General features: G+C 33.1%; 2 protein-coding genes across 2 annotated transcripts; one reads left to right on the forward strand and one right to left on the reverse strand.

Moving 5' to 3' along the window:
* The first annotated feature begins 949 nt into the window (after positions 1-949).
* On the forward strand, positions 950-5,752 carry LOC121225272 (uncharacterized). Its single transcript, XM_041109511.1, has 5 exons — positions 950-1,174; positions 1,731-1,951; positions 3,361-3,600; positions 4,515-4,666; positions 5,174-5,752. The coding sequence occupies exons 1-5, from the start codon at positions 1,094-1,096 to the stop codon at positions 5,350-5,352; spliced, it is 873 nt and encodes a 290-aa protein (XP_040965445.1). The 5' UTR covers positions 950-1,093; the 3' UTR covers positions 5,353-5,752.
* Positions 5,753-6,266: 514 nt separating this feature from the next.
* LOC107940286 (TBC1 domain family member 5 homolog B) lies at positions 6,267-10,861 on the reverse strand. Its single transcript, XM_041109505.1, has 5 exons — positions 10,428-10,861; positions 10,010-10,116; positions 9,408-9,584; positions 7,281-9,160; positions 6,267-6,592 (listed from the first exon to the last, which is right to left on the reverse strand). The coding sequence occupies exons 1-5, from the start codon at positions 10,601-10,603 to the stop codon at positions 6,449-6,451; spliced, it is 2,484 nt and encodes an 827-aa protein (XP_040965439.1). The 5' UTR covers positions 10,604-10,861; the 3' UTR covers positions 6,267-6,448.
* Between the last annotated feature and the right edge of the window lie 1,509 nt (positions 10,862-12,370).

Below are 12,370 nucleotides of genomic sequence, written 5' to 3' on the forward strand. Positions count from 1 at the left end.
AAAATTTAGATGGATTATTATATATTTTTAAATTTTTTATGTATTTTTATATATTTTTAAAATTTTTAAAATTAAGATTAAATTGAGATTTTTTTTTTTGTAAATTTTGAGGATTAATTTTTTAAAATTATGACCAATTTGATATAATAAATAAAAGTAAGAGCTAAATTTATTATTATATTGATTTTTTTAACTGTCACATCAGCAGAGGTGCTCATGGGTAGCTCAAGTCGAGCATAAGCATAATATTAACATATTTTATGTTTGTCCAAACTAGGTCTGACCTAAAATACAAACTTAAAATTTTACCTAAATTCACTCATATTTGCAAAAAACTTAACTTAAACCTATTATTTTTAAAATTTTTAAAAAATATTTACATTATATTATTTTAATATTTAATAATTTTATACACTTTTTATTTATTGAAATCTTAGCATTATTTTAATGTTTATATTAGAGTAGTATCACATATTTAGTAGATGTTTATTTTTTTATTGTGTTCTAAACTACATAATATATAAAAATAATATAATATAAAGTATGACAAACTTAAAAATAGGTCGAGCCTTAAATGTTCAAGCGCAAACTTGACTTACATTTTAAACAGGGCCTAATTTTTTTCCTAAACTCATTTATTGGGCTTAATAATTTTACCTAAATCTTCTCAAAATTCGAACGGACCTTCAAGTCTGGGTGGGTAGCTCGCCCCATGAACAGGTCTACATGTCAACTCCTCGTTTGTGATTTTTGATCAAAACGTGAGTGTTTAAATTATAAACTTTTGATTTTAGGCGCTTAAAATGAAAAGTATTGATAGTTCGGTGACTATTTATGTAGTTTACCCAAAACAAAATAATAAGCTATTATCGTCGCAAATTCTCTAAAAAATACGTGGCACGTTTCTATTGGCAAAAACAACACATAAATTCAGAAACAATAACAAAGTAGTAAATAACAAATTAAAAAAAAAACCCAAACCCGAACTCAAGAAAAATATATAAAATAAAACTGATCCAACCAAAAAAAAAATTAGTGCTTGAAATTTAGAACAATCACAAAGTGATTTTGAAAATTCCCATTCTCCTCCGTAATGGCTGAAGAATCCGGAACGGCGTCGTCATCATCTAGCTCACAACCAAGATCCTCTCCTAACACTTCAAAAATATCCCAGGTTTTTTTAATCTTCAATTCAATTTTTTTAAAAAAATTAATGTTTTTTTCCCTACAATTAAATAGCTTTTTCAGTTTGCCTCCATGATTTTTTCGATAGTTATTATCTTTTTTCTGGGTCAATTTTTGGTTAAGTTCTTTTTTCGTGTTTCTGGGTATGTCTTAAGCTTAATTATTATAATTTGTTTTCAATTTAGGCGAAATAAAATATTGGGTTTTGCATTAGGGTGGATGTAAAGTGATGGGTTTAATTTATCTAAAAGAATCGTGAGATCTGATTTTTAGCTATAAAGGGTTTAAATCCTTATTGTTTTAATACAATAACTTTGATTGTTATTCTTATTGTTATAATTGGTCCTGAAAATAGTTAGGTTTTCGTAATTAGATCATGGGTTATTGTCTGGGGTTTATTTTCCAATTGAGATGGCCCACTGATTGATTGCTAAAAGATTCAAGTTCGTTAAAATGGGCTTGTTCTGTAATGTTATTTGCTTTATTATGTCTGCAGTTTTCTTTTTCTTTGCTTTTAGTTTCTATATGGCTTTTTTATGTTTCAGGTTCCTCCTGGATACTCTGGCCTCCCAACTTTTCAAAATGGCGATTTTCAGATGTTTCCGGTTATGTATCCTGCATTTGTTCCAGGTTTAACTTCGTTACAAAATCAGGAACAGATGAACCGTGGAGCAGGCATTTATGCTGTTCCTGTTCTACCATTTATGGGACATGTTTCTGGGATTCCATCTAACAATCTCATTCCTCTCACCTATAACATACCTACGTGAGTAAATCCGTGGATTACAGGCTTGTAATCGGTGCCAAATTTTTCTATATGTTTTGCTCATTTCTTCTTGTCAGAAAAACAAATTTAGCTATACATTCAATTTCTAGGAAGAGAACTTGTATATACATTCAATTTCTAGGAAGAGGACTTTACTTATACCGAAAGAAAAGCTATCTCAGACGTTTGATTCAAGCCTCCTGTTGCTCTTAGTCTGCATGCTTTTTGTTTTAATTCCCATCCTCCATTTGCCTTGATTCCCTCTCTTGAGGAACCTGGGTTATAAGTTTTCTGTTTTTAATTAATGTTTTTGGCTACTTTTTGCTGAATGTACATTTCTTAGATGCATACTGTTTCCTAAATTTTGAAGTGATTTAAATTTTTTAAAAGATTTCATTTTCCCCTTTAATTTCACTTTTTTCTTTGGTACATATGTGGAAGTCAATGAGGTAGGACATTAGACCTTACGCTCATGAACAGGGGTAGGAACCAGGAAACCAACTTTTGTTGTTCCCTTATTTTACATATTGTTTCTTAAAATTTTGGCCAATGGGAGTTAGATCAAATTGATGTGTTTTGCCTTGACCAATATATCAAAATTTCAAATTATCTCCCTTAACCTGCAAATCTCAGTTATCATGTTTCTCAATTTCTGTATTCCAGTATGTGTTATTATTATTATTATTCAACCTAATGTTGGCAACTGCTACATTGGACCCTACTATTATGATCATAGTGAAGAAATTACATTTTCCTTCTCAAGTGGTACTACATGGCCTTTTTACTAAATGCTCTGGGAATGTTTGTGTTATTATGCGCCCAACTCGCTTAATCGGTTTATCATCTGGATGTTTTCCTGTCATTATTGTTCCTTCGACTTTTTTTTGTCTTCACTAATTTTGGGTCTGCCTTTTGGTTAGGCTAGTCTAAATTCCTTTAACATTTTATTCCTTAGAAGGTATCTGTAACATGTTTATTAGAAGATATAAGATCACAAAACTTGTCGTCTCAATGGTTATGGTGGCCAAAAACGTATCTTAATCCTTTTACTACTCTAGTTATATCCTATTTTGATTTGCAGGCTTGCCATTGATTTTGAAATTCAGAGTAAGAAAATCCCTACTTTTGTTGGGAAATCATTTTAATATACTTGAAAAATATTGGTGGATTTCGTTAGATTAGAACAATACATGAAGGATATTGCCATAGATAGAGTGCGATGACACAAAAAGTACTCTAGTAAGCAAACATTAACTTAACTCTAGAGCTTTTTCAGTTAGGAGGGTAGGAACAATGATGCATATTTTTATGGTTAAAAGGAAAACATTAACTTAACTCTAGTAAGCAAACATTAACTTAACTCTTTTTCAGTTGTTTATCTCACCTTGTTGCATGGTTTCCATTAACAGTCGGTCGGTGACAGAGGCAGGGGCAGCAGCTGAGGATCAAGGGCAAGGAGCACAGCAACCTCAACATCAACAGCAGCAGGTAGGACCTCAGAGACAAGTTGTCGTAAGAAGATTCCAAATTGCATTTCAGCTGGATTTGTTGCTTATACTTAAGCTAGCAGCTGTAATATTTTTGTTCAACCAAGATGGATCAAGACAGAGGTTGGCTGTCCTTGTGTTCTTTGCTTCTCTTGTCTATTTGTAAGTTCTAAACTTCTCATTGCTTTTAATTTAATACTTGTTCAGCTCATTGGCACTGCTATTTGCTGATTATTGTGTCGATTGTTTGGTTGTTTTTTCTTGGATAATTTCTTATTGATTGTTTTGTTTTAAAAATTGCTAAGAGTCACAAGTATTTGAACTTCTCTTTCTACTGGCATTTGTTTGGTTGTTTTTTCTTGGATAATTTCTTATTGATTGTTTTGTTTTAAAAATTGCTAAGAGTCACAAGTATTTGAACTTCTCTTTCTACTGGCATATACTTAAATTCTTCTTTCTTGTTAGGCTTTATTTTTCCACTCTTTATACATCTTTCATCTGGCAATGCTTGCTTTAATTCTCTCTCTCCCCCACATGCTTTTCTATTGGAAAACAGAAATGAAAAATACTGTGTTGCCAAATCCACCGCCTAGTTCAGATCCCAATTTTCATTTAGTTTATAAGCTAAGATACAAGTCCTAGAATCCTGCTTTTGACCATCTTTGTTCTAAATGGATTGCTGTGGCTTGACGGGTCCTTGTGTATTAGCAAGGGTTTGAGAAGTATTTTTGCCAGAGAATGTGTGAGTTTTTGCTTCAAAAGAAATTGTAACCCTCCCTTTGTGGGGTGGGTGAAGGGGGACATTTCTGTCATTGGAATCACCTATACTTCACTAGCGGCATTAGAGTTTAGACTAATAATGGGGAATGTATAGTTTTTTCAAATAACGAGGGTAAAACCGTGATGATGTGTGGTCCGTTTTTGTACTTACCTTTCACATCCAGTTTAGTGTTTTTCCCCCTCTTTTATTTTGCTTAGATTAACACTGACAATTGTTTTGTGCGGCACTCCAAAACTCTTAACATCAACAACTTTTCTTGATACTTTTAAGTGTAACATGCATTGAGTTTCTGCAGGTATCAAACTGGAGCTCTCACACCATTGATAAGATGGCTTTCGCAAGGCATGCAAAGGGCAGCTGCACCTCCTCATCCACCTAGGCCTGCCGCTAGAGCAGAGAATGTTCCTGCTGCTGGAAGGCAGGGCAATGAAAATGTGGCTGTAGCAGGTAATTTTTTTTAAGCTTATGGTATTAAACTTCAATATTATGGGTATTTAAGCAGGGTATATGGTACTAAACTTCATTATTTCCATTTGTTCTTACATATTTTTGCAACGAAATTTACTCTCTAGATATTAGTATATAATAAATTCTCGAGCTTTTGTATGATAAAACAAATGCTAATTTTCAAAATTAAGCTGTGGTTTCATCAATTATAAGCAATTTTTCTAAGATTTTCCATGTGTTTGGAGGATTCTTCAAGAGTTACATCTCCATACCAATGTCCAGATATGCATCAAACACAAGTGCTTTAAGAACAATTAAGAATTAGATTAACATAGTTGGTAACTAAGATAATACCAAGTTAATGAGAAACAACAAAGTCAAATCCTAATTAAATTTAGTTAGGCATGCAATAAAATTATAATTTTTACCATGTAGAATAGCAATTGTTGATAAATGTGATTCTACATGTTTGTTATTTATTTAACCTTGCATCTGCTTAACAAGCAGGAGCAGAGAACGAGAACCGACCAGCAGATGACGGTAATCAGGCGGTCGAGAACGAGAACGAACCAGAACCTGGTTTAGGAAATGCCGGTAATCAGTGGTGGGGAATTGTTAAGGAAATCCAAATGATTGTTTTCGGCTTCATCACGTCTCTTCTTCCCGGCTTCCACAACATAGAATAAGATCATATACTTTAGTGAGAACCAAATCATCTTGATATGGGCGAGTATACTTAACGGATACGTGTGATCATTGCATGGTTTCTTGGTAGTCCCCTCTGCAGATCTGCAAGTGGCTTATTTTATTTACAGACCAACATGCTTTATGGTTCTTTTTGTTGATAGGATTGTTGAAATGGTAGAATGCAAGTGCAATGCAGATTTTCATCATGGGTTTTTCTTTTCTTTACAGAGTTTTTGCCTTTTGGGTCAACCGGATTGATACTTTGGTTGGTTCAATCGATCAGTTTGGTTTAGTCTAGTTCTTGAAACCCATTTTTATCCGGATCAAAATATTAATTTTTTTTTTGTAATATTTGATTGTCTTGGTAATATTTAAATATGACTGCATAATTCTTTTAAATTTTAATTTATTTATTATTTACATTTAATTTCAATATTGTTATTTTAATTTTAATTTGAATTAAATAAATTCTTATCAAATTAGTAAAAATGGATAACTTATTAAGTTTTAAAGATTCTGCCTCATCATTTAAAATTGATATCCTCTATATAGAAACGGTTAGACTTTTTTTAAGAAGTTTTCAAAAAATATCATTCATAATATTATTCTCAGATCAGACTGAAGCTGTCTCCCCGCTTTAACATTCTCTAGTGCCTAAAATGGGATTTTACAGAATAAAAATATATTGTTGGATTAGACCGTGCACGACCACCTACTAAAAGATTTGAATGCTTACCTCTTAAACATTTTAAGACAACTTCAGACAAATGAACCTTGGAAATCTTTTCTAGAAAAAATCAACGTTCCTTCAACCTCCACAACAACAAAACATAAACTTTCCAGAAAGGTAAAAGAAAATTACTTGCTGCAATGCAATTTCCTTCTTCATGCCTTAAAATAAAAGTACAATAGGTCGCAAACAGAAAACCTTATATATATACATCTCTCTCACACTGACAAGCCATAGATGTGAATACATACAGGACCTTAAGAGCTAAGAAACCAACAAAACTCATTTTATTAGCAAAAAAAAATGGTAATTACAATTAGTATATACAGGTTTACATTAAAAATGAGAAGAGAGAAACAAAAATCTCACATTTCTGACAAAAGATTGCTGATCTTCCTAAGCTCCTTGAGAGCTGTAATGGCTGTAACTTGTCCTTTGCCAATGTTTTTAGATAAGTTGTCTAATGATCCACCTTGACCCTGATCTTGCTGGAAAACTGACTCCACAACCTGCCAATTGAAATATATATGGTCATGCCATGGAAGTAAACCAAATAAAGTTTTACGTTTTCATAGAACGCTTTGAGAAAAATAAAAAACAGATTCCCGAATATCTCCGAGTTATCACCCCCCTATCAACATTTAAGGCACCGTCCGTTCTAAACACCAAAACCATTTTTGGTTTCGGGTGTAATTACATGAATATAAGGGGCTGAAAGTACTATAGAAACCCTTATATTAAGAGTCAGATTATATTTTGTCCCCTCTACTAAAAAAAATAGGCAAATTAATCCCTGTACATTCAAAGAGTAAATTGGTCTTTTTAAAAATTCATATATTTTTTACTGTTAAAAATTGGTCCATGTACATCAACATAAAAGTATATGTGGCATGCCACATGCCATTGTCTAGTGATTTGGTCAACCACGCTAGTTTTTAATAGAAAGAACCAGATTACTCTTTGATCTAGTATATAGGGATTAATTTGCCCAATTTTTAAGTAAAGGAGACAACATGCAATCAAACTCCTAATACAAAGGTCTCCTTAGTATTTTTACCATATATAAGGTGTTCTACTACACCTATACACAAACCTTCATAAAAACTACATATAGAATTTTTTAAGACATTCTTCGCATGTAATGCAATGTTATTTCAGTATGAAGCTTGGCACAGTTTAAACAATCAGAATATTTACCTGGATGTGGTCGAGCATAGCCTGCCCGAGATGCTTCAGTGTGTCCATCATATTCTGGTCCATAGCATCGCCTTTGTTGGTGGGATGTGAATTAGAAGAGGCACCGGCGGTAAATGAGTCTATCGTATTTCTCTTACTATCGTGATTTGGAGAATTTGCGGCTTCACTCATACCTCCTCGTTTATCAGATGTCTCCTCACTGACAATGCTTCCTCTAAACTTATGTAACCATTGGAATTTACCTGAAAGCTGCCTTTTCTCCTTCATAGCCGAGACCATCTTCCCTGAAGATCCATTCTCATGCGGAGAATTTAGATAAACATCTTCAGGAGGAAGGGAAACCGGCTGAGGTAAATCTTCTGGGATACTCCGCTGGTGAACATAATTATCATCAGCGGATAAATTTGATGCAACACTGCTTTTTTCTGTGTCATTTTCATGGTCATGGTCATTAATGACAGAACTAGGAGGACTTGGTGGTTCGGAAAAAATAGACGAGTTCTCTTCACTGACAACAGCTCCACTTCCATCATCACATCTATCCTCTACCGTGCAAATTGAACCTTTATTGGCACAATTTTGTCCATACCTGTGAACTTCAGCAGGATGATGATCCACTGAATTAGAAACCTCGACACAAGCTCCCGTTTCCACATCTTCCTCCAAGCCAAGTTGCTTAGACAAATCTTCAAGCAAACTACGCCTAACAGATAAGGTATGTTCCAGTTTGCATTTCTCTCTTATTGCAGGCAATGGTTCAGATTCAGTTCTAGATAGGCGAAACTTTACTCTTTCAGACCATTTCTTTTTCCCACTCGAAGTTTTCTTTTCCGAACTATTTTGCCTTTGTTCCTCTGCCTTATGCAGTACTCTCCACTTTTCTTCCCAGTAGCTGTCCGGCACCAGGTTTAGAGTAGTTTTCGGACAAACTAAATCGGATGAAACATTGTGAGCATTTATTGGAGATTTGCTGCAGTTATAAGCCCCAACAAATGTAGATGGCAATGATGATCTGTTAGAATCCAACGCAAGAGTCTGCAGTGACTCGGCCTTCGCTATCAGTTTTTTCAGATTTATACTCTCAGGAAAATTCAAGAGTCTCTGAAGACAAGAAGTCGCAGTTTCAGTAGCAAGCAAGGATGATCTAAGATAAAGTATCATAGAGACCGCCATAGCAGCAATTAATGTTCCACGGCGTGAACCGAGTAGTTTAAAACTGAAATGCTCACCATCGTCAGAAATTTCATCAAGTGGGCTATTATCTTCTGAGAAAATCTTATCCCATACAACTAAGAGATCTTGAAGTGAAAACTCCCGTCCAAATAAAACCCGCAACCAGCGAAGTGCAAAATACTGGGGTTCAACACCAAGCTCAACAAGATGGCTATGCAGAGATGAATCGACTATAGATAGTAAATGATACAGTGCAGCTGAGGCTTCAATGACAGGGGGCACACCACTCTGTGACTCGGCTGCAGGAGATGAAGCAAAAAAATCTGCCATAGCAACTGAACCATGTGCCCCAATCATCAGAGCATCAAACATACAGTAGGCATCATGTTCCATAAATTTCTCAGACAAGACAATACCGAGTTCACCTTCAGCTCCGTAAGCATCACTTAGCAATACAACCGCCTGTAACTCAGGATCAAGCTCATAAAGACTCATAACTTTCTTTGAATTGCCCTGAGATTCAATCTCATCTTCCACGGAATCTGCGAACTTCTTAAAATCAAAATTGTAAGCGACACCATTTTCTTCAAATGAAAATCCATCGAATTTGTCAATGAAGAGGTCTTCATATAGCTTCCGCACTTCCAAGAGTCGCTCGACATCAACATGAAGAACATACAAAAGAGGAGCCAAGAGTTCATGCATTCCTACAAATAAACAAGAAAGAGAAACAGATAAAGTGCCAGCTTGAAGCCTCACGTTTTTCATTGCATACTATGGAATAAAATTTGAATTACCAACTCCAATTACCCTAAAAAGCATTCAGATTCAAAATCGTTAAAACACAGTCAATATTTAGAATTGCAAGGCATTGCTGATTTAGCTTTCCAAAACCTACAACGAGATAGCATGAAAAAATATAACACATGCATGCAGAACAGTTAAGAAAAATACCTTGTCTGTAACCACAGTCCGGGTGTCGAAGACACCACAGCAATAGTATGCGCCTCAACATACCCTGGCATCCAGGAGTCTGGAAGTAGCTTTCATGCTCTGGATATAATCGTGATAAATCCTGGTTAACCATTTTCTCCAGCTCAGCATTCCGAAAGTATTGACTCCAGGTGCTGTCTGCATGAAGAATTCACTATGGTTTAACTATAGATCAAGCAAAAAACACCTAAAATCATAAAATACGTCGAAACCATAGTAAATTTGCTCATAGAAGAAATATTCCAAACATTCAGGGCGATCTAATTTTCCATTGACAAAGTTCGGTTACAATTCCTGGCTCGAAAAAGCCAACTAACCATGATAAGGTGTAAATCCAGGAAAAGAGATTCTCCTCCATTTTATGAAATCGAAACAGACACTGGACTGATAATCACTGTCCATACGAATTCAACATTAATCAAGATAACATAACAAGGTGTAAACAACAATACTAGTTAAAACAAAAGCTGATGGATTAACAATGCAAATTGTTTAATTTAATCAATAATGAACTAAAAATCGAAGCAATGCAGCAAAAAAGAAAGCATAAACACTACAATTACCTGGGTTTTGTGAAAGTGGATTATCCATAACAAGATCAAGGGAATTGGTTGCTCCATCCTTGGGAACATGTGGATCCACTAACAGTTGCCTTCTCAAACCAGCATATCTAAATTCACAAAGTTAGTTTACAAAAAAAAAAATTAATTTAATTAAGGAAAACAATGTTCTTTGAAACAATCTAAGAGAGACACAAAGTTATCAATTTTAAATAAAACTTAAGCTAGAATTAGCTGAAATGCTTTATAAAAATATGAACAAAATGGATATAAAATTAGAAAATAAATTTAAAAAAACCAAGTTTAGGTAATCTGTACAATAAAAAGAAGAAGCTGTAATTTAAAAATTCACACTCTGACGCTAAATTTTTCTTAGGATTTTTTTTTTAAAAAAAGGAAAAGGTAAAGATGAAATGGTTACCTTCTGCGAAAATCAGCAGTTACCCTACGAAGATCATCAATTGAAGAAGAAGGAGGTAGAATCCCTAGATTGATACGCCATTGAACGCCTCTCAGGCTACCAAAAGGACGGCTTTCCGCCGGAACGACACCGGAGGACGACGATGGCGCTTCTTCTTTTACAATCTCTTTGCTCATTTCTTGCGATCAAAACACTAATAAATTACACAAAACAGATTAAAAAAATACTACGCCTGGGTTTGAGACACCAAAAAAATCATTCAAACAAGATTCTTCCATTTGCATCCAGGCTTTCAATTTCTCTCTCTTTCTCCCATTTTTAGATTAAAAAAAAAGAAAATTAATTAAAAAGGAAGACGCAAATAGGATGTTTGTTTTGTTTATTACGAAAAAATTCCCTCAAAGAAACCACTTTATTTTATTTTATTTAATAATAGTAATTTATATTTAATTAATTATATTTATAACACTTAAAAAAAGCATCATTTTATACTTTTAGGGTCACCTATACCAATATTATCATTAAATTATTAGTAATTTATATTTTAGTTATTAAATTTTAAAATTTTATAAAATAGTCATTAAATTATTCGGAAGTTTTTATCTAATTTCCTGGGTTGTTAAGTTTTTTTTTTAATTTGATTAGCGAACTTTAAGTGAAAATTTGACATCAGTATAGTGGATTCATCGACGAGTAAAAAAACATACCTTAAATTGAAATTGGTCTGACAATCAATGTCAAAAACCGAAAAAGAAATCTATTTGGACTCTGGATTGTAGATTTATGATATTCAAAGTTGTTTAATAAAAAAAATGAATTGTTGAAGAGAAAGAGATAGGAGCTTTCAAATCATTCAGGCGGTGTAAACAAAAAAAAGTCATATAATAACAACTTTAACAGTGCAATGACTTAAATAGAAACTTTTTAATAGTTTAAGGATCATTTTGTAACTTTTTAAAGCTAAGTGACCAATAAATAAAATTACTAATAATTCAGTGACATTTGTTGTAATTTACCCTGTTCTTTAACGCTCCATGGAACTTGCTCGTGGACCCGGCAGGCAGCTCCCCCGGCCCGTATTGGTTGGAGTTTTGGTAAAATTGGTTTTCAGGTAAATTCAACATTATGGAAATACATTTTATGTAACAGTAAATTTGCTTTATTTATTCTACCTGTGTAAGTTTTCGAGGTTTCGATTTATCCGGTTCAACTGATTCGATTAAATAAATTCAAAGGCTTTTTCCAAATCTATACCTACATTTTTAAATTTTGAAAATCATGTGATTTAACTTCAACGTCATTACTGTTTACATCTACATCTACATCTACATATTATATTTAAGGGCTTTACTAAGTTGGTGCCACTTTAACCGAGTCCAAATTTAATTAAACAATTATAAAAAATATTTCCTTTTATAAAATAATAAATATTATTGTAATGATACTTTCATTATATTAAATCGTGTGAAATTTAAAAATATATGGTTGATGGAATTTAAATTCAAAACACTGTAATTTCTAATGTCTTAACCATCTCGGTTAAAGCTTCATTTAATATTTAAATCAATTTTTTATATAAATATATTTGACAAAAAAAATTTCACATACCATAATTTATTTTAAATTAATAGCAAGATTGAGTAAACGGGATAAATATTAAAATTACACATGAATTTTATTTTAATGTATAATTCGATACGTGAACTTCGAGTTGTTGCATATAATTATGTACACGAAATTTCGATTGTGATTCAAATATATACATTAAGCTTATGTATTTAAAGAAATAAATATTTTGTTTGTTTGAATTAATATATTTGTATATGTATGCAATATATAAACGTAAAATAGTGTTACATCGATAATGATGCTAGTAGTTTATAAAAATTGAATCAAATTAAAATTTTATGTATAGTATTGTACATAGAACAAAAATTCATTTG

The sequence above is a fragment of the Gossypium hirsutum genome, chromosome D13 (genome assembly GCF_007990345.1).
Source record: "Gossypium hirsutum isolate 1008001.06 chromosome D13, Gossypium_hirsutum_v2.1, whole genome shotgun sequence".
Taxonomy (NCBI): domain Eukaryota; kingdom Viridiplantae; phylum Streptophyta; class Magnoliopsida; order Malvales; family Malvaceae; genus Gossypium; species Gossypium hirsutum.

Excerpts from the sequence above, each read along its gene's own strand:
- LOC121225272 (XM_041109511.1), top strand. The coding sequence starts at position 1,094 with ATGGCTGAAGAATCCGGAACGGCGTCGTCATCATCTAGCTCACAACCA. Across the intron at positions 3,601-4,514 it reads TTTGCTTCTCTTGTCTATTT|GTATCAAACTGGAGCTCTCA; the intron begins GTAAGTTCTAAA and ends GAGTTTCTGCAG. Across the intron at positions 4,667-5,173 it reads TGAAAATGTGGCTGTAGCAG|GAGCAGAGAACGAGAACCGA; the intron begins GTAATTTTTTTT and ends CTTAACAAGCAG.
- LOC107940286 (XM_041109505.1), bottom strand. The coding sequence starts at position 10,603 with ATGAGCAAAGAGATTGTAAAAGAAGAAGCGCCATCGTCGTCCTCCGGT. Across the intron at positions 10,117-10,427 it reads ACTGCTGATTTTCGCAGAAG|ATATGCTGGTTTGAGAAGGC; the intron begins GTAACCATTTCA and ends TTGTGAATTTAG. Across the intron at positions 9,585-10,009 it reads TCCACTTTCACAAAACCCAG|ACAGCACCTGGAGTCAATAC; the intron begins GTAATTGTAGTG and ends TTCTTCATGCAG.